This window comes from Triplophysa rosa, linkage group LG10 (genome assembly GCF_024868665.1).
Source record: "Triplophysa rosa linkage group LG10, Trosa_1v2, whole genome shotgun sequence".
NCBI lineage: Eukaryota > Metazoa > Chordata > Actinopteri > Cypriniformes > Nemacheilidae > Triplophysa > Triplophysa rosa.
This window is the reverse complement of record NC_079899.1, coordinates 13,910,150-13,932,274: the sequence shown is the minus strand read 5'-3', so window position 1 is coordinate 13,932,274 and position 22,125 is coordinate 13,910,150. Positions and strand designations below refer to the sequence as shown.

Genomic DNA, 22,125 nt, shown 5'->3' with positions numbered 1-22,125 from the left:
TGTCTGTACTAGAAGCTTCCAACACCAAAGAAAATTCCTTGTGTGTGCAAGCACACTTGGCAATAAAGCTCTTCTGATTCTGATTCTGATTCTGATTCTAAGGTGACTCTGACCTTGTTGCAGCTCATGTAACAGTCAAGTGATGTCACACAAACCGGCTTGGATGAAAAAACACGCCAGCTTTTAAAATGATTAACAATTTGACTTTAAGTCGGTGCACATATTTCCTTTCCAATAAAAACTGAAAAGCACACTTGAAAATCAGTGGACCCTCTTCACATGGCCCACTCAGGCATAGAGACACAAGATTTAGAGCTGATTTAATGCAAACGGGCACTTGATGAATTTTAGCGCCAAATTCACACACAGGCTACCCTAGTAACAGCAGCCAGGTCATGCAAGAGTCAAAGCACTGGCTTTTGTTATACAGTATCTCACAGAAGTGAGTACACCCCTCACATTTTTGTAAATATTTTATTATATCTTTTGATGTGACAACACTGACCATACAGTGGTTTAACAGGACAGGTTCCACTCAGAACAGGCCTCGCCATGGTCGACCAAAGAAATTGAGTGCCATGCTCAGCGTCATATCCAGAGGTTGTCTTTGGGAAATAGATGTATCATGAGTGCTGCCAGCATTGCTGCAGAGGTTGAATGGGTGGGGGGTCAGCCTGTCAGTGCTCAGACCATACGCCGCACACTGCATCAAATTGGTCTGAATGGCTGTCGTCCCAGAAGGAAGCCTCTGCTAAAGATGATGCACAAGGCACAAGAAAGCCCGGAAACAGTTTGCTGAAGACAAGCAGACTAAGGACATGGATTACTGGAACCATGTCTTGTGGTCTGATGAGACCAAGATAAACTTATTTGGTTCAGATGGTGTCAAGCGTGTGTGGCGGCAACCAGGTGAGGAGTACTAAGACAAGTGTGTCCTGCCTACAGTCAAGCATTTTGGTGGGAGTGTCATGGTCTGGAGCTGCATGAGTGCTGCCGGCACTGGGGAGCTACATTTCATTGAGGGAACCATGAATGCCAACATGTACTGTGACATACTGAAGCAGAGCATGATCCCCTCCCTTCGGAGACTTGGCCGCAGGGCAGTATTCCAACATGATAACGACCCCAAAAGAAGCTGAGGGTAAAGGTGATGGACTGGCCAAGCATGTCTCCAGACCTAAACCCTATTCAGCGTTGGGTAAGTTACTCTCAAAAAGTAATTAATTACTAGTTACTAATTACATATTCAATAGTGTAATTAGATTACTGTACAAATTACTCTCTCCAAAAAGTATTTAGTTACTAATTACTAATTACTTTCTATATCCTATATCAACCCTGATTAGTTAAGTGATTCAAGGAGAGGCATGAAAGGGCTCTTTTAATTCATTCAAATAAATTATATTAAACTACATAAAGTAGTATTATTAACTGACAAAAGTATTACAAATGTGAGAATTATACATTAAAGCACAGATTTTAAAGTTAGACTTTGAATTTTGATGTCAATTCCACTATTACACACATATATTACACAAAGTATTTAGTTTAATTACATCAAAAGTAACTGTAATTAAATTACAGCAAGAATAAGAGTAATCCCTTACTTTACTTTTTCAAGGGAAAAGTAATTAAATTACAGTAACTAATTACTTAGTAACTAGTTACACCCAACACTGACCCTATTGAGCATCTGTGGGGCATCCTCAAACGGAAAGTGGAGGAGCGCTAGGTCTCTAACATCCACCAGCTCTGTGATGTCGTCATGGAGGAGTGAAAGAGGTCTCCGGTAGCAACCTGTGAAGCTCTGGTGAACTCCATGCCCAAGTGGGTTAAGGCAGTGCTGGAAAATAATGGTGGCCACACAAAATATTGACACTTTGGGCCCAATTTGGACATTTTCACTTAGGGGTGTACTCACTTTTGTTGCCAGCGGTTTAGACATTAATGGCTGTGTGTTGAGTTATTTTGAGGGGACAGCAAATTTACACTGTTATACAAGCTGTACACTCACTACTTTACATTTCATTTCTTCAGTGGTGTCACATGAAAAGGTGTATATTTACTAAAATGTGAGGGGTGTACTCACTTCTGTGAGATACTGTATGTAATAACCAAAGAAAGAGAACTAGGCTCCTGCAGGGTTCACTTGGATGTGTTGTATCTCTGTTTATTTTGGAGCCATGCGATCTCTTCAGTATCAGTGATTGTATTGCTGTGTGTACTTTAGAATTATAGTAAATTATATATAACAATGTTGTGTTGTGCACAATATCATGTATTTTTTTCTTATTGGAGTTATTTACATTGCCATAAATACAGTTAACCACTTTGTAATAAAGCAAATAGAGGCTTCGACAACATTCCACAAATAGTTACATTGAGCAATATAGTTTGTCAACATGTACTTAGTTAATGCATGTCAGTTCATTGTGCATGGTTAACAGTTATAACATTTAATTTTAAACATGTAAAAAAAATACATGGAAGTATTGTTCATTGTTGGTTCGTGTTAACTCATGCAATTAGTAATGTTAACATATACAAACTTATTGTAAAGTGTTACCATAATTGTTGTATTAATAGGAATTGTACTTGCTGATTTAATTATACATACTGGTAGTTTTTTCTGCATCTTTGTTAAGACAGCAGATATGTGGGCAGGGGTTGTTAACCTGATGAGTGCAGATGGGGCTGAGTGGGTCCATTGTATGAACCGTAGGACGTATGATAAGCCTTGTTGTGCAGGTGGTGCAGACCTCACGTGACACGCTTGCTCACTGAAGTACCCTCTCTTTCCTCTACTGTTGCTAGGGGACACATTTTTTGGATTCTTGCTAATCATCTGTGTTTTTGCACACTATGAAGGGCTCCTTTTCAGTGTGATGCTTTGATTAAAGGTGATCGCTTTTATCTCCATTATGAAACATGAATATTGGAGTGATTGCAGCGAATATTTATTTGCATATGTAAAGGCTCTGTAATCAGAGAAGAATAAACTTGGGTTTTAAGATTCGGCTAATGGAACTCATCTGACTACAAATACTGAATCTTTTTATCATGCTTAAGGAGACTGGGGAGAAACATGCGAGTTCTGATTTTATAAGCAAGTGGATTTTAAAGGAGCAGTTCGTTCACCAAAAATAAAGATGTTTAATTAATTACCCTCATGCCATTCCAGATGTAGGCCGAAATTACTTCCCTTCTGTAAATGAACGCAAACAAATAATTTCATATTAAAACTTACTCAACTTACTTGGCAAACTTTAAGTGAAACTTAAAATGTAAATGATGTCATCATTTACTCACTCATCATTTCAGACTTGTATGATTTTCTTTCTTCTGCAGAACACAATAGGAGATATTTTGAAGAATGTTGGTAATCGAACAGTGGCGGCTCCCATTGACCTGCATTGGTTTTGTTCATACGGTAGAAGTCAATGGGTACCGCCGTTGTTCGGTTACCAACATTCTTCAAATTATCTTCTATTGCGTTCTGCAGAAGAAAATAAGTCAATCAGGTTTAAAAGAGTTAATTTTTGGGCATACTATCACTTTAAAATATAAGCAAACAGATGTGAGGGCTAAATTCAAACATGACAGCACTGAATGGTTATCTCTTTTCTGTTGAGAAATTTCATTTTTTGGTGAACTATTCCTTTTCTTTTGCATGTTTTATTATATAAACTGTATATTCGGTCATGGTTTGAAGCCAGGTACTTTTATTCACTAAACTACCCTATCTTCCAGTCTTATATAAATAACTTGAAAGTACTCCAGTACTCCAAGTGAGCCAGGTGCGGGACTGCCCTGCACATTGGAAGCAGTTTTGTTGTACATTTGTATAGATGCAGAGCAAAGCCTAAGCCTCATTATATAGTTTGAGTACTTTCTTCCTTTTCCCTGCCTGTCTATAGTAGTGCACTATTTTTTCTGTCTGTCCGGCGTTTTCACACAGCTCCACACAATAGCTGAGTAGTCTGTGAGGAAGTTTTGCTCGGAATGCCTTGTGTGTCTCATTATGGCTGTATTTAGTGTAGTTGCATCAGCACGAATGCAGCGTTGATAGCCCCGCCGGATATTATTTTCTATATTGCTGTGCAGGATTTGGTCATTAAGAGCTGTTTTCCTCTATAGGTATGCAGTTTGCTGTATGCTCTTCAGTGTGTTAATCGAAGAACATAACATTGTTTTCTGTGTGGGTTGTTAGGCTGTTGTCCCTCTCCTCGGGCTAATGTTTAATAGCCATTTTTGTTGGCCTTCCAGCTGCTTTACATGGAGTGGCTTGTCTTCAGTAGTTAATGTCTTGTCTGGGACATGGGGAGGTGTTACAGGACTGGTAGCGCTGGAAACCAATAGACACAACAGGATCGGCCAGGCAGAAGGTTTTTAAGGGCTGTAGCACAACTCTTGTTATGAGTGTCTGGGCTGGAGGGAGTGAACAGAATCTGCTATTTTAACCGCTATGATAAAAAGAGAACAGCTTTCCAATTATTATTATTAATAATACTATACTAATTATTATTATGAATAATACTATACTAATTATTATTATTGTTAATAATACTATATATATTATTAATGATATATGATACATATAGAGATGGTTTCAGATAAGCAAGCGTTACGTGGCCCAAATTTAACCTCCGGTAGTCCTCTGCGAAGAATCAATAACTGTTGAATGGTTTTAATTTAATTGAACACAATTAATATAGAATAGAATATTAATATCAATTAATATGAATATAAATTAGATATAAAATAAATTGTTATATTATAACCACCAAACAAAGACCGGAAGTTAACTTTGGGCCAGCGCATGCCTCCAAAGAAACCGTCTTTACAATCAAATCTGTTTTTGCAAATGGACCCTTCAAATACAGACGCAGTGTGGTCAGTGTTCAATATAATGTTGATGGACACGTAATACTATATATACTTATAGTATATAAAACTAAGTGTTTGAGAAATATGGATTTAACCTTGTGTTGGGTCTGTGGGACTGTTTTCAATATTTACCAAAAATGAATTGGACATTTATATTTAAAATGAACATTTATTTTTTAACCCATATCATACTGTAGGTAAATTACAAAAATTAAACATATAGGCTTACTGGAATAAAGTAAACTATAAAGTAGGCATACATTTTTATGTATGTATTTATTCAACAAACCAAATAATGCTTTGGGTCCACTAGATATCCAAAACATGGATATCTAGGGGTAACAAAAACATGATTTATACAAGGTAAAATTTAAATTGAAAACCATAGCATGCTTAGTCTATTCTACATTCTGATTGTGTTATAGACATGCAGTAATACTAAGTAGTACAGAGTCTTCATGCTCTATATGATGGTACATTGGATCATTGTCAATGCATCATGGCCATCTGTGAGTCATCTGTGTTTGCTATGTTGAACGGAGGGGTGTAATTTACATCACTGATGGCCGGGTGCACACGGCTTAGTAAATGTCAGGTCCCGACACAGCCGACTGGAAGTTCTGCAAAGTGTTTAACATCTCTTCCATCTCCTGTGCCCCAAAGGATCTTAACATCGTCATAGACATACAGTGATGCAGAAAAGCCACAGCTGTGAGCTGTGTGCACAGAATCTAAATACAGCTTTTCTCAACTTCTGACCGGCGTCACGTGAGAAGATGCTGAGTGGCCATTCATGGTTTGTTTGATAAAAAAACGAAAAAGCGATGGGTAGAAAGAATCGTGCACCGGTTCGACAGTAATGAAAAACTACAGCAGTGAGCCCCCAAATGCAAGTGGGTGGGTGTCCACCTTAATCCATCCTGAAAGCTCCAGGATCCTTTTCAAACTCGTCCTGGGTTTAAAAGAAAGGGAGTGAGGAGAAGGGGGGGCTGACAGGAGCCGCAGTGCTTTAGAGAAACACAATAGGCTGATTGTCAGTGATCCATAGAGTTTGGCGTGGGTCCAAAATGAATACACCTCTACGGCAGTAAAGCAAGGTGAGAGAGCCTTAACTCACAATCCAATGCGACACACTAAAGGGAAGCTAGAGACACAAGGAGGGGAGGAGAGACACAATTGATGAGTGGAGGAAGGAGGAAAGAGAAAGAGAACAGCAACTGAAAATCCTCAGGGGTGGGTTAATGTGTGTGAGCGAGAGACATAGACATCGAGAGAGAGAGAGAGAGAGAGAGAGAGAGCTATATGATGCTGTGCCAGTCAGCGCAAAATGAGTAAGGGGAGAGCGTCGCATGGGTAGCAGCAGTTTCTCTCATCTCCCGTCCTACACGCGTGCTCGCTCGCTCCGATGGAGGTCTAATACTGTAGATCCGTGCGCGAGCATCTCTCTGAGGATTACTCATCCGTCACAATGGTGTTCATTGGGACCACGCTTAAATCCGTCATTAAGTACTTCAAAAGAAAGGGTAAGACCCCCCTGCACTGTGCCGTTTTGGCTTTATCTTATCACTCGTGCAACTCAAGGTCAAGTAGCGCTCAAGTAGTTTGGGGTGTGGGATATTTCATCACTGCCTCTGTGGGCTGTATGCGTCTGATTCAGAGCAGTGGGCTACATTTGTTTGCGAGTTTCTTTTTATAGCCGGGCTTCGGTCTCCTTATAGTGACCTTGTTGTGCGTAACTTTGAGTTTGCAGGTAAAATGCTGTATGGTTGTGGTTTATACGGGTAGTGTAACGGTCTGGTGCAGTGTCTGGTGCATCCGTACTGTTCACAAAGAGTTGCAACTTGTATAATGTTTAAATGTTTAGACAATGTTTCATTTTTTTAATGCTTTTTAAAGAATTGCATTTAAGATATGAATCACTGTACAGTATGTGTTATGTTGAGACTGTAGATACATTGTTTTAAATATGACTGTGAAAATTCAATTCATATTGACGTTAGTTCTAACTATCCCTAAGCACATTTAAGACTCATAAAATAGCATTTTTACACATTTTAATTGAGTTCCGGTAGACAGTTTTTGACGTTTTGGCATTTGACCTCGGTTCCCCTCATTCAAGTATTTTGAGCTCATAACCTACTACCTCCCGCACGACCCCTTGTGCTCGAGGAAACTGTGATTGTGAATAATCTATGTTCGCTGACATGCTTTGGCACGGCATTGATAAACCTGACCTGCTTAAATTTACCCGGAGGGCCCTGTGGCATAATTGATCGTTTAATCTGGGTTGTCAAGGCACCAGCCAGAGACAAGCATGTCTCCTGTGTCTTTAGACGCAGTGGTGCAGAAGTGTTTGATTGGCCCGGCCCCTCATCTGTTCTTTCTTAAGGAGCCCGGGGGACGGCACATGACTGCAGCTCCCAAATCTTAAATGCCCAGAGGCTGCAGCTGAAGTTTTTCGTTATGCAATTTTTCCCTTATCTGAATTGAATGTCTTTTGGCTTGCATATGAATTGAGATGATTTCAGTAATTATTTTTATCTGGCCTCCGTGAATAGAAAATAAAAACTTCTCATTCATTTACCATATGGCATCAAATATTTCAGAGAATATTTTATATGTCGTCATTTCTGCAGTACACCTGTAATCCTGTGTGGCTTGTAATGCAGTTTTACACAAACCTTTTTCTCTTTTTGTTGTAGCGGTATCGAGTCTAGATGAGGAGAGCAAGTGGTCGGTGCACTACACAGCCCCCTGGCACCAACAGGAGAACGTCTTCCTGCCAGGCAGCCGACCAAACTGCGTGGAGGACCTTCACCGGCAGGCCAAAGTCAACCTGAAAACAGTCCTCAGAGGTCAGATACCGAAGATCTACTCTGATCTTAAATCAAATATAGGTAGCACTTTATTTTACAGTCCTGTTTCCCATGTACATACTGCGTACTTATTATAGTAAATATTATAACTGGGTAATAACTAGGTACTAAACCTAAACCTACCCCTAAACCTAACCTTATCCCATGTAGTTACTTTAAATTACCCAGTACTTTTTTAGGTAAGTACACTATAGGTACGTGTACTGTAAAATAAAGTGCAACCCAAATATAGTATGTATAGTACATACACATACACATACACATACACATACAATATACATATACATATATATGCATATCGTCACAGTCCTTTCGAAACCTCAGATGTTGCTGTTTTTCAGGAAATTGAAAAAAAATGGTACTATTTTAATGATTAAATTTGTCAAAGTTGACAATCACTTTTTAATTGGTTAAATATTTGCAAAACCTATTGACAAACATGAAGTGTGACTAATAATAATGATATATGACAAAAAAAGGAAATATAGAGAGGTTTCAGAAGGACAGCAGCCATGTACAAAATAGTTTTCTTTTTTGGGATATTACATGTATATATAGATGGTTTTCTTTTTAGTCATACAGGATCTGCACATTGAACTGGAATAGAAGTTTGTAAAGAAATAGATTTTTCTGGTTAGTTTGCTTGTATTTTGGTTCATGTTACCTTTATCTACTGTATAACCGCTCAAACGCATTTCAAATGAGTTCTTGAGCCAGAGCCTAATGGGAGATGTCCTCACCATCTGGCCTTCTGTTTTACTTGGGTATACTGTTCTAAACCTGAGCATCTCAAATGTATTGTGAAACCAGATGCATTTCTCCTTCATGACTGTGGTTAAGTTCCCTCACTTGGTGACTCATTTGACCTTGCTTTTCTCAATATTTATTCCTCTAAGATGCTCTGGAATGCTGATTTGTTTGTGTGTGTGCGCGCGCGCGAGCTGTCTTGGCCTCAGCGGGGGCAGCAGGTGGTCCACCAAATGTCTGTTTCCTCTCTCAGGGTCATGGCTGTTGTCGCTGTGTTAGTTATAACTATGAATTATATTATTTTCTTATTCAAATGTATTCTTTTAATGCACAACACTACAGGATAACCCAGTTACAGTATTAGCATGTCTGGTATGATTTAAAAAAGCAGTTCATGCTAGATTGAAACTTCTGTAATTCACTCACTCTCATGTTGTTTCAAACCCATTCAACTTCTATTATGTGGAATAAGCGTCATAAACATTCTTTAAAAAGGTCACACGAGTTTGGAACACGAGGGGTGCATAAATGAAAGCAAAACTTTCATTTTTGAGCGAGTTATTTCCTATAAGTCTTTCTGAGATGGTTAAACGGATTGATGAGAGTGAGGTGAGCGTACTAGTTAAGTTTTCTCAGTTGTAGGATTAATTGGGCATCTCTTACACATGCTCTGTGATTCACTCTCTTTTGATGTTCTTTCTTTGAGTTAACATACTGTCCTTTACCAGTCGCTGCCCAATAATCATACCTAGTTAAAGTTGCTTAAAAATGCCAAAAGTTACACATCTCCGAATAGTTTGGTTCAAATTTACCTGCGTTTAGTTGATCCTTGCCTGAATGTGTGCTTTTGTGGTTTTATTGCATTTACTTATTTACCCAAAATGCTGATATTGGAATTTTAATTCACAAATATTATTTTAAGTATAACATTACTCCAAATATTTCATAGATGTGCTGTCAATATTAACATAATCTAATTATCTCAGCCCATATGTCTAACATTTTACACATTGAAAATGCAGGTCAAGCTGTTTGCAGGCTTGCTGACATTGCATGTTTGCATAACTGAGCTGCACCTGGCCAGTTCCAGTGTGTTCCAATATATGTGTGTGTGTGTTTGTGCGTGTGTGTGTGCGTGTGTGTGCGTGTGTGTGTGTGTGTGTGTGTGTGTGTGTGTGTGTGTGTGTGCGCGTGTGTGTGTGTGGCCAACACATGGGGACTTGTGTCACCATGGGGACCAAAATTGAGGTCCTCATGGGCAAAAAGCTTATAAATCGTACAGAATAAATGTGTGTTATAATATAATACTATCGTACATATAATAAATGTGTGTGTGTGTGTATATATATACTGTATACAGAAATGAATCGGTTTATGCCCAGAACAATTCAGTTTTCCTCAGCGGGCCTTTTAGACTAAAGCTTTGCTACAAAGCTACATAATATAATGGATTATAAAACCAGCAGAGATATTGTGTTTAAATATGTTCATACAGTGTATGGTAAATGCTTCAAGTGCTGCGTCTTTTTATGAGCTGCTGCATTTAAGATTAGCTGATTAAATTGAGCTCTTCGAGAGAGAGAAGGGGAGAGAAAGTATTTGTCAGTGTTTCCAGCGGGCATTTAAAATGGAAGATGCCAGAGGAGGTGATCAGCTGCATTAAATGGCAGTAAGTGGAGCCCCACAGACATCCATATTGCAGTCTGTATCTGTCTGTAATTATTGATTTTTCTCACATTCTCTGATATTAATCTATGCTTATGACTTCATTGGACATACCTGATGTTTTAGTTCTTGCTCTTCTGTAAATCATAAGCTAAACATCTGTCAGTCAGAACTGCCCCTCCCTCCACTAAGGGCAAATGGGACACTCAGACTCTGCAGCGGTTTGTTAATATGCTGAGTGTGGTATAGAAGTCATCAACGTTTATGCAAGTCTTAATCTTATTGCGGTGAGCGTATCATCTTGCGTATATAATGTGTGATGTATAGATTCTGTTGCTGCTTTTCTGCACTGTTCTGTCACATACAGTACATTAGATCCAATAACAAAACATAATGTATATGTACAGCAGGAATATTTCTGAAGAGAAAGTTTATCCCATTATCAATATAACTTTTTATAATGGCTTTATTAGGTTCTTTAAGCTTTAAGCATTTTTATTGGGGCCTGGACCAGCAAGGATACTCATGCAGGTCTAGGCTGGTCTTTTTTAGCAGGATGGTAGGCTGAATGTAATAAATTGTCTTTACACACTCATTAACATTAACATTACTCTTCATAATGAGATGGTTATGCTTGCCTCTCCAGAGTGCGACAAGCTCAGGAAAGATGGTTTCCGCAGCTCCCAGAACTACTCGCAAAGCCCCGCTTTCTCCTCAAGCAGCCTATGTGAAAGTGTGCACCTGGACGAGGAGAAGACGGAGAAGAAAAATAAGGTAAGGCGTACATAACCTTAAAGGAATAGTCCACCCCAAAATGAAAATTCTGTCATCATTTACTCCCCCTTGAGTTGTTTCAAACCTGAAGGATTTTCTTTGTTCTGTTGAACACTTGATATTTGGAAGAATGTTAGCAAATGACAGTTCTGAGGCACCATTGACTACAATAGTAGAACAATTATTTAACTTATTTTGTTAAACACAAAATAAGATATTTTTGGCACCTTTGGCAACCATTTAAATGTTTTCTACTGTGGTAGTCAACGGTGTCTCAGAACTGTCAGTTGCTAACATTCTTCCAAATCTTTTTTTGTGTTCAACAGAACAAAGTAATCTATACGGGTTTGGAACAACTTTGGGGGGAGTCATTTATTTTTGGGTGGTCTATCCCTTAATTCACATATATTTGACCACAGTATTTCTTTTGCATTCACATGTTTGTTGTTATAAGTTTGTTTTTCAAAGCTGTGCAAAAACGAAACTTTCACCACTTAAGACCCTCATCATGTAGCCTAATCTGACCATTTACATGCATTTCAACCAGTCAGACTAGTCAACCTACATGTTACAAATCTAACAACATTAAGCATACTGACGTATGAATAAAAAGAAGAATTGTTTTCGTTTTGTTTTGTTGGTGCTTAATAGTAAAAGCTAATACAGTATATGCTCAAAGATGCATTCAACAAAGGCCTGGTATTCTCACGTTGCAGCTCTATTTGATTCTCTTGTTTTGCACTGCCCCCTAGTGGCGTTTTACATGAAGTACGTATGTCCAGTTTTCAACACATTCATCAGTCCAGTCAAACTAGGAAACACATTGTTTACACTTGAAGGAAAGTAATGTCTCACTTGATTTTGTTCTTTTTATTTTCAACGTTTCTTTTATTTTCATCAAGCGGTCTAACGTCCTAGACTGCCTATCACAGTCTTGCCTATCTCTCTGCTGTCATTTGAGACCTTGGAGAAGAAAGGTACAGCTCTCGCTACAGTTGCTAGTCAGTGGTAGCATTGTGCTGTGAGAATGCTTTGAATCCCCAAAAAATCCTCATAGCGTGTTCGGTCAGAACCAACTAGCGCTAGTCACCTGTTATGAGTGTGTTTCCCCTTCGAACAGCTTAGAGGCATTGAGTATGGTAGATTATACATACACGTTTACATGTTATTGTGTATTTCCCTCAGTCTGGCAATCCTTTTTATGCCAAGAATGAAACAATAATTTCTTTTAGCAACAAAACAAAATCGAGACACAATATGGTACACTGATCTCAAATGAACATGAATAATTTAGAGACTAGCTCTCTTCCATTCAGTGCTCCCCTGGGTTCATTGCTCACAGACATATTGTTACTGGAGGAAAATGCACTCCAGGAGTCTTTTGGGAGAACACATTATTGGATGAATTGTTAAAATGACCAAGTATCAGACAATACCCATTCCTGGCCATTGGCCTGGCTATAAATCGCAGAATCCGGAGCTCATCAAATCGGTCTGTTTATGTTGTGTTCAGGGTTCAGAGTCGCTTGCCGAGGAGGAAAAGCTTGTATACTCGATGCCACCTCAGACACCTCTGCTGGAACATGCCTATGACATGAACATCCAAAACAGCTGGACCAACTGTCTGCCTTTACCCACACCAGAGGAGAAGATGCGGCTACAGGCCCAGACGGTTGCCGCTGATTTTATTCCCATAAACATCACAGGTATCTCTATTAGTGTTAAATAAAAGATCACTGGTAATAAAAAGCTGAATATTTATGTATGTGTTGTAAGTTTCGATATTTTTATAGTGGTAACTAGTTTGTTAAAAAAATTATTTGGGAATTTTTGTGTACACTTATACAGAACAAACTGGTTTTATGGTTGAAAGTTTTGGAGAGTGGGCAATCTGCTGCAATACAATGTTGTGATCTACTTTTTGCACCTTAAATCAGGTGAAAATTTTGATCGCCAAGCCAGCTTCCGTCGTTCCCTAGCAAACACTGATACTATAATACGAAGATCCAAGAGGGTGCAAAGACGAAAGACAATAACAGGCGTTCCTGACAACATCCAGACAGAACTAGGTATGACTCCTGTTCAGTGTGTCATGAATTTCCAAACTAAATTTGCTTGAAGTTCTGAATGTTTTTGGTCTTTGCATTTTCAACATTTTCAAATGTTTTAATTTTTGGGATGATCTATTGAAAGAAATGCAATATAATATACATAGCTATGTCTTCAGAGGTGTATAAAGAGCTTACACAATAAAGCGTTATGTTTTCATTACCTTAGAATGAGCTATTTCTATCTACATACACAGTAGGTCCCCTTACATATAATTCACCATGTTCTGTCAGCCGTTGTCGTAGTGTTTCGAAAGAGAGGGTGAGGGGTGGAATGAGCGGTTGGTTGCAATTCGCAACCTTGCCGCTAGATATTACTGACAGTCACAGGACCTTTAAAATCCTTTTTCAATAATTTGGGTAATTTACATTTTAGATGTTTAGATACTTTAGATATTTTGGATATTATATTAGATAATTTCATACAGTTGAAAATGAAAAATAAACATTCATTTATATACACTTATGTTATTCTAAACCAGTATGAATTTCCTTGTGTGGAACAGAACAGAATCAGAAACATTTGGGTAAATGAGTTTAAGGTCCAGTGTATGATATTTAGTGGCATCTAGTGGTGAGGTTGCAAATTGCAACCAATGGCTCACTCCACCACTATCCCTCCCTTTTGAAGCACTACAGAGGCTGACACAGGGCTAAGATGGTTTCACGTTTTCGCTTCTTTGCCGATGGAAATAATGTATTCATGAAACGCGCTTTGTAGAGCAATTTGTCCGTTTAGGGCTACTGTAGAAACAACATGGCAAATTCCATGTAAGGGGACCTGTGGTGTATGTAGATAGAAATAGCTCATTCTAAGGTAATAAAAACATATCGCTTAATTATGTAAGGTCTTTATACACCTCTGAAGACATAGTTATGTATATTTTTATTTCTGTCAATAGATCCTCCAAAAAATGACACGGCACCTTTAAGAGAGACATTCAAGTCTAAACAGGCATTATTATACATTATAATGTATAGACTATATCTCAAATTTCTATATCTAATTTTATTGCAGCAAATAAAGAACCAGATGACTCCAGAACTCAGTCCCTGGGTATGGCAGATCAGTACTCTTCCCTCTGTCGAGCAGGAAGCGTAAACTCCACGCTGAGATGCTTGGATACCCGTGACTTTAGTTGTCAAACAGAAGAGATGAAGATTGTTCCTCCCTCAGTACGCAGAATCAGAGCACAAAGAGGCCATGGAATCGCTGCCCAAATGGCCAATGTATCCCCCTCCTCCTCAAGCAGTATTTCCACCATGAGTGATTGTAATAGCATTAGCTACACTCAACTTAATGGCAGTGATCAGAGCTTTCACAGTTTGCCACGACAAGGTGCTCGCATTTCACATCAGCATTGTGAACCTAAGAACAGCAGCACCCCCTACAGGGTGAATTCTGGCTCTACAAGCTCCTTGCCTTATCAGCTCGACATGCAGCATGGTTCTTCAGCATCCCTGCATATGCTGCCGAATTCCAAAAGCAATACATTAAACGGCCCTAAATCTGGTGTATTCCAAAACGACCATCTTAATGCAAGCCCAAGTTACCCAGGCTCTGGCCAAAATAGCAGCCTGACCTTATTCAGTCTCAGTGATGCATCACAGAAGTACGTTCTTTCAGGACAAGACATCCAATTAGCATATTCCTCAGCCCAGTTGTTCGGTTCTGCCGATGCCTCATCCGCTGTCTCCTCCTGTTACGAATCCACCACTTCCCTGTGCACAGGGATCAGTACAGAGACCGAGTCCCAGTGCAGCACGCTTGATGGCAGAAACCGCAGTCATAACTGCGTTCGTAGGGATTCCAATGTCTCCGAGAGCAGTAATCAAAGCTGTAGCACACTAACTACTGACCAATGGACATACAAAGTTCCTCCAAAGGATCAGCTTACCTCAAGTTGCTCCTCACCTGTCAGTCACATATACAACAGTCAGGAACATTCTCCAAGCAAGACAGACACAAGCTCATTGCTCTCAATGGACAACGACGGGTATTACACCTCCATGCATCTGGACTCCGGATTGAAGTCACACAGCCACGGCTGCATCAATAAAGCAGCAAACGCAAGGCACAGTATGTACGAGTGCAAGGACCACCACAGTCAAGGCGATCGTGCAAGTCTGCATAGCAATCGGTCGCTGACTCGCAGCATTTCCCTGCGGAAAGCCAAGAGGCCTCCGCTCCCACCAGCAAGGACAGACTCCTTAAGACGCAAACCCCAGAGAAAGCCTCATCACACTGGAACAGTCCTTAGCGAGCAATTGATCTCCAGCCTTCAACAGTCCTTAGAACTCAACCTGCAAACTCACAGTGCATCCTTGTCCGGACAAGCCCCCTGCAGTGGGTTTGAAGATCCTTGGGTGCTCCGGCCCAGAAGCCAGAGCACTGTCAGCGCAACGAGTAGTGGGATGTCGGCACCTGCTGCCGTGTGTCCGGTCACGCCTACACACAGTGACAGCAGCAGTCAGCCCTCAGACTATGCTGAGTCATGGGACTTCTACATGGATTGCCCAGGTCCCCGATCCGTGCAAGGTCTGTATTCTCAAATGATGAGATCTGCAGGTTCTGAGGAAAATCCAGGGGTCATGAGCAACGGATCATACAACAATGGATTCCCATCAGCACACTGCAATGATAACGGGATTAAGTTGAAACCAGTGTCATCACCTGACAAGATTCATCGTTTGACTTCACCATCGAGCGGTTATTCAAGCCAGTCCAACACTCCAACAGCAGGCACCCCTGTTACTTCTTTAATAAGAGCAAAGTCTCCAGCAGGGAGGCCAAAACCAAAAGTGCCAGAGAGAAAGTCCTCCCTGTTATCTTCTGTGTCCTCCTCCTCCACATCTCTTTCCTCCAACACCTCAGATTCCATTAAGAATATCCCTCCACCTCTACCTGACATAACTTCTCAATGTGTGACACCTGGCCCCACTTCCAAAACTCTTACAGCTACCACAAAAGACTCAACCCCACCTCCTCTTCCTGATGTATCGTCTGCTTCTGAAGAGAATTCACCTTCACATTCATCCCCACCTGAAATGTGTGAAAGCCTCCTTAATGACTCTCTAGATTTCACCCCTCCTCCACCAAAGGTTTCTGAATCTCTGTCATTGAATGATGGTACAATTAACACCCCACTTCTTTCTCCCAAGCCCTCATCATGCATTCCCACTCCTCCTCCCCCTCCACCGCCTCCGCCGTTACCAGAGGGTCTTCAAACAGCTGCCATTTGTAAAACAGAAACTTCTTGTAAATCATCTAAATGTAAATCTACAGTGCCTGTGGAGATTGAAAAGGGACTTGATTGTACCGAAGACTCGCAGAGGCCTCAGAGACCAAAAATCACTGCCCAAGCTCTGCAGATGGTGCACCTACGACCTGTCAAGCTCAAACATATTGAAAGTATTTTTACAACAGTCAGTGTTAAACGTATTGATGGCCAAGCACAACGTGACTCTCAAAAACGCTCAGGGAAATCCCTGAAAAAGGAGACTGCAAAGCAAACAGTCACTGCTAATTGTGAAGCTGAAAATCCTGTGAAAATCTCTGAATCATCAGTGAACAAATGTATGCAAAATCTCCTTGAAGCATCATCCTGTTCATTAACCCCAGGCCCAGATGACTATTTCAACAATACTAAAACTTGCCAGAATGTTCCAACACCCATGGAATTTCCAGAGCCTTTTAGCACATCTTATGATTTAACTTTTCATGAGATTCAGCAGTGCACAAACTCCTCACCTACACCACAAAGTACTCTCTTGAAACAAAAGCCTCCTATATCTCCAAAGAAGCCCAATCTCTCCCTTATTATTCCACCTAACAATAACGTATCAGTCTCTAATGGACTCCAGCTTCAACAGGCTCAAGAAACAGAAGTGACCCCTGAGCCAGACGTAGTGAATGGTACATTCTCCACAAATATAATTAATTTGCAAGAGTTCCCATTAGAGCTGGAGGCAGAGGAAGAAAGTGACTCAGGCTCCTCGACCCCTGTGGTCAAAAGCAGACTGTCTCTCAGTAGTGAATTGTCATCAAGCAGTTTGCAAGACCTGGAACTCTCTGATCTCATTCTGCATGATCATGAGTTTGAACTGAACGACTTGGGGCTCAGTGATGATAAAAGCACATCAGATGATGGTTCAAGCAGCAGCTCGGGATCCATCAGCTTTAAAGAGGAAAATGAAGACAACGGTAAGGACTTTTACTACTATAGTAGTTTAATGTAAGATTTTGTATAAGGGAAATAAAACTAGTTATCATACAACTTTGCCTGTCTACAATATACTTCTGCAAAGCTATAAACTGGTGCACACGAGAGCCATACATCGAGTTTTACTTTTTTGTTGTATTTATTACAAGAAGATAAAATTCCCTTCACTAGGTTGCATGAATCGAGTGCTATTCTGTTGACTATCTATCTCTCTGGCTACTGATACGTTGAAAGAAACTAGTTTGATATAGTTCTCTTTCAACACACCCCCAACCCTACTGGACTGGATGCCTGTTTATCACCACCCCCACAGTTCCTGGCCATGACTATAACTCTGTAACTCTCTGTCCTTGCGATTCTTTTATATATGTTCGTAAATTAGTTGCCCTTGAATCTGTTGTGAAGCAAGCTAAACTAAAACCCTCAAGCATGTGATGGTTTGCGGGTTCAGATTGTAATATTCTCAAGCCTCTGCAGTGCCCGCCAAAGTGCAGTTATTGCACAACGGTAGGACTACCAAAGGACTGTGAATTATTTAAAGAGTTGAAAATGTGTGTTGCAGCATACTGTAAGTGGATGCCTTCATGATGTGAATTGACTTCGGCTCAGTCGTTTCTCGTCACTTTGAGATTGTGGTAAGCAGTGTTTGTTTGTGTGTGGGATGTATTGTAGGTGCTGGGTTCGACTCGAGCGTGGAAAGCTCACCGGCTGAGAACGCTAAAGGAGGGTCTGTGGAGGAGATGGTGACGCCTGTTCGTCACCGAACTACAGAGGATCTTTTTGCTGCCATTCATAGGTATGTTTTTCAGTTTGCCTTTGAAAAATCTACTTTGCGCATGCACATTAAAACATCACATCAATAATTGTGTATTTAGATAAATACATGAAAACTGCTGAAAGGTCGGTTTAACTAGATTGTAATATGTATTGTTACGGCAGATACAATTTGATTGAATGTCATTTTTAAATTAAACACATCATTTTTTTTATTTTTAAATTGAACAAAACATAGTTTTGCCTTTTATTTTAAATTTATTTAATATTACCTTTGAAGTTTACCAGTTAAAGGTGATTTGGGCCATATTATACTGACTTGTATGACAAGCTGTAAATATTAAGTCATGCGCTTATGCATTTGTGTTGAATTGTTTGTTTGAACTTGTCTATCTGGAGCAGTCTACGTAGGCAGAACATGAACATCCAATTACAGGTGTGGATTGGCAAGTAACCAAGTCATTGGCTGGTGTTGTGTCCCTGTAGTTTGTTTAGGGTCAGACTACTCCCATAATCCAGTAGCTCCCTTAAAAAAATTATGCTCTTTATAAACCCTCTAATCCCCTTAATAATCTATTAATAATCATTTCCTAATATCTTTCATTGCATTCAGCAAAACGAAGAAATTTGTACAAAACCTATCCTTTTAAGGTCCCAGTTCTTAGGGACTGAACTAAAGAGCACATGATGCTGTTTTATTTTTAGGAGTTTTATCATCATTAATTTGTGTGAATTAAAGTTTCATGTTTAGAAAGAGCAGCCATTAAAATTTTCCAGGCGTGATGGTCTGAGCTCTTTGGGGAATGTGATAGTAGCAGATGTCAAATAATTTAAATGTTAATGTACATGTAGAGTTATATTTGTAGAATGTTAAAAAGATTACATATCTCGTACAAGACATTCAAACCCTTTGTTTAAATTTTTAACAAGAGCTAATGGCGTCCATGGTATTTTTACGAATTCTGACCTCCAGAAGCAATACAAATACCACGACCAGATTCTGACCTGCTTCTGTGACCATCAGACAATACTCAAAAACAACACTAAACATTAATAAACATACGGTGATATTCATTGTGCTGCTACATCAGCCTGTACAATCTGATCACAATCAAAAGAAACTGAGAAGAACCGTTACTTGGCTAAACTTGTCTCTCCAATATTTTGAATTTAGACTCAGATACCAAGCTCAACCGCTAAATGTCAATGTACCATACGGTTTATTTAAATGCGACCAAATACAGGACCCATTCAACAAATGTTTTATTTAATAAAATGAACATACAACAAAATTCAACAAATCGTTTATTAAATACAATAACTATACAGTAAAATAATAATACAAATTAATATGAACATAAATAGACACCATATAGACACTAGCCAAAGACAAACCGGAAGTCAGGCACGCGCGCGTCTGATGAAATGGTCTATAACAATCACAATCCTTCATTGACTTATAGATAATAAAATACCACATTCTCCCGAAGTGGTACTTCATCATCTAAAAACAAGTTTTGTAATCCACAGGTCAAAGAGGAAGGTTCTGGGCCGTGGTGACTCTGAGGAGGAGCGCGGTCGTAATATCCCCCCCTCCCCGCCCATTACCCCAACCGGCTCCTGTCCCAGCCTGCCCTCCTTGCCTCGACAGACTAGCTCCATTCAGCGCAACCTGCGTCGGTCGTCCACCAGCAACGACAGCTTCAAAGCTCTGCTGCTCAAGAAGGGCAGCCGCTCCGAGTCGAGCTTCCGAATGTCGGCTTCTGAGATTCTCAAATGCACAGATCCCCGTGTTCAAAGGGCCCCTGAGTCCCCACAATCTGATGGCCTGTGTACCTCTCCGACACGCACCAGGAGGGCGGCAGAGGAATGGGCACGTACTGAAGGTACCCTTCACCGTCTGTCCGCCGGACAAACGTGCTTGAAATACGGGCGCTCGCGCACACCGCCCTCCGCAGCCAGCAGCCGGTACAATACCCGTAGTCACATTCCCAACAGGCCAATGACTGCCATCTCTGAAAGAGAGGGAGAGGTGGCAGAGTCACAGGACTGCTGCATCGGTACCGACAGTTCTTTCACGCTGCCGCTGTCCTCCAGCGGTACAGTCTGTGCTCAAGGCAGCACTTAATAATCTAGCCTTCTATTTAAACTGAGGATTTTACATCCACTAATGGCTCGGAAGAGCACCTGTTCAATACAAAGACCACTTAAAGGTCAAAACTTGACTGGAGGGCCATGCTTGTGCTGGCCAAAATGTGGCATCCAAGGATTTCATAAAAGAGAAAGAATTGGGGAATGCAACTTTTAAGTTCTGCTTTTTTAAGTGAGTTTTATATTTCAAATATGTCATTAGAAACTTAACAGAGGGTTACTTGTTTTATTTGCAGGTAGGGAGTACGAGGGAGTACTTTTTCTTTCTTGGTGGCAATTTGAAGGTAAACGGAATGGAATCAGAATGTCATTGAGGGATTTTGTTAAGAGTGGTCGATGCTTAGACAACGGAAAATACCTAACTAAACATAGCACTTAAAGAAACAGTTCACCCAAAAATAAGAACGTGTTTTAATTAATTTTATCGAAGATCCTAATTCTACTGATTTTTTTACATTTCGAAGAAACGACATGAGGGTGAGTAAAAGATGACAGATGTTTCATTTTTGGATGAACTGTTCCTTAAAAATATGAATGTACTGTACATCCATATCACCAAAGTTTCTGATGTCAAATACTAGTATGTCAAAACCTGAAAGCAGTTTGAAGGGGCAGATGGCTGTGGGATAGAGGAAAGTCAATAAAATGAGGGTGGAGATGTTAGTTAAGTATGCAAATGTACTTTTCTGTTGAATTGTGTCCAACAATCTTCAGTTAGCAAGATGGCTGTCACGTTTGTAACCAAGATGAGAGTATATTTAAATAGAATGTTATTCAGATAATGCAAGCCAATCTTTCTTTATCATAGCTGTGTACGTTTAGAGAACATTAATAATAGTTCTCCATACTCTAGCAGTGTAAATATTTTCAACCTTTACAAAAAGCCAAGTATCAATTTTAGTGAGATACCAACCATCCTGTTCTATTTATAGAAACAAAAATACTCTATTTACGTCTTTTTATTCCTGTAAATTCCTGTTCTCGCACTTGCCCAGTATGAGAATTTGTACATTTTTATGTTTCATATTGCAAAAAAGAGGTACTGTTTGGTGTATTTACTACTGCCCAGATGGTTTTCTTCCCGTGTTAATGAACACCAACAGAATGGTAGTAGAGAAATGGTGAAGCCCCTGGATAAAGGCCATGAGAGACATGAGAGTTTCAGTAAAACAAATAAAACATGGCATTAATCAAACCAAGCATCTTGTTGTGTGTTATTTTACCGAAATAGGTCATACTGAATACTGATCTGTCATATCAGAAAGATTCTTAGTTTAAAACGGCGACCAGTACAGTAGGTTATGATACTCTGTTTACTGTGGCACTCCATTGACCTCATAAAGTTAATTACCAAGTCTAATATTCTCATTATCCTTGCTGTGATTTATAGGGTGTAATCGAGGCTAAGTTCTCATCTGACCAAATAAAGGACTTAATCTGCATTTTGCCCTAGAACAAAGTCTACATGGCCTTTTTAGATGTACTTTTACTTAATACTTAAATACAGTTCTGGATCTGGATGCTGATTGGTCAACAGCTGTTCTATATTCTCAATATGTAGCACAGCTATTGTAAGACACTTCTTTGTGTATTGCATCATAACATCTTTAGTGAATATTCCAGCAGCAGGCGGCGATGAAAGAATAACAATTGGTTTGCTTAATAAATAAGCACACTTATCAACATATATAAAGTAGGGCTGCAACAACTAATCGATAAAATCGATAATAATCGATAATGAAATTCGTTGTCAACGAATTTCATTATCGATTAGTTGGTCTGTGACGTCACTTGCGAGCTGCGCAGTTATAAATCAAGCGCATCTTCTTCCCTTTTAAAATTACAGTTTTAGATGTGTCTCTCCGTGCAGCATGAGCTGCGCAGTTTTAAATGCAGACGTGTCTCTCCGTGGATGCGTCT

General features: G+C 39.9%; 1 protein-coding gene across 8 annotated transcripts in view; it reads left to right on the top strand.

The window, feature by feature from the left end:
* nhsl1a (NHS-like 1a) overlaps nucleotides 1-21,419 on the top strand; it is a 54,605-nt gene extending 33,186 nt beyond the window's left edge. For 2 of the 8 annotated variants that reach the window (XM_057343846.1, XM_057343850.1), the window contains exons 2-8: nucleotides 7,590-7,784; nucleotides 10,822-10,949; nucleotides 12,463-12,655; nucleotides 12,887-13,018; nucleotides 14,076-17,261; nucleotides 17,953-18,076; nucleotides 19,585-21,419. In XM_057343846.1, the coding sequence (XP_057199829.1) occupies nucleotides 7,590-7,784; nucleotides 10,822-10,949; nucleotides 12,463-12,655; nucleotides 12,887-13,018; nucleotides 14,076-17,261; nucleotides 17,953-18,076; nucleotides 19,585-20,182 (4,556 nt within the window). In that variant the 3' untranslated portion in view covers nucleotides 20,183-21,419. Of the gene's footprint in view, nucleotides 1-6,051; nucleotides 6,411-7,589; nucleotides 7,785-10,821; nucleotides 10,950-12,462; nucleotides 12,656-12,886; nucleotides 13,019-14,075; nucleotides 17,262-17,952; nucleotides 18,077-18,456; nucleotides 18,491-19,584 lie in introns of those variants that run through there. The other 6 variants (XM_057343847.1, XM_057343848.1, XM_057343854.1 and 3 more) reach the window with 5 other exon arrangements.
* The last annotated feature ends 706 nt before the right edge of the window (nucleotides 21,420-22,125 follow it).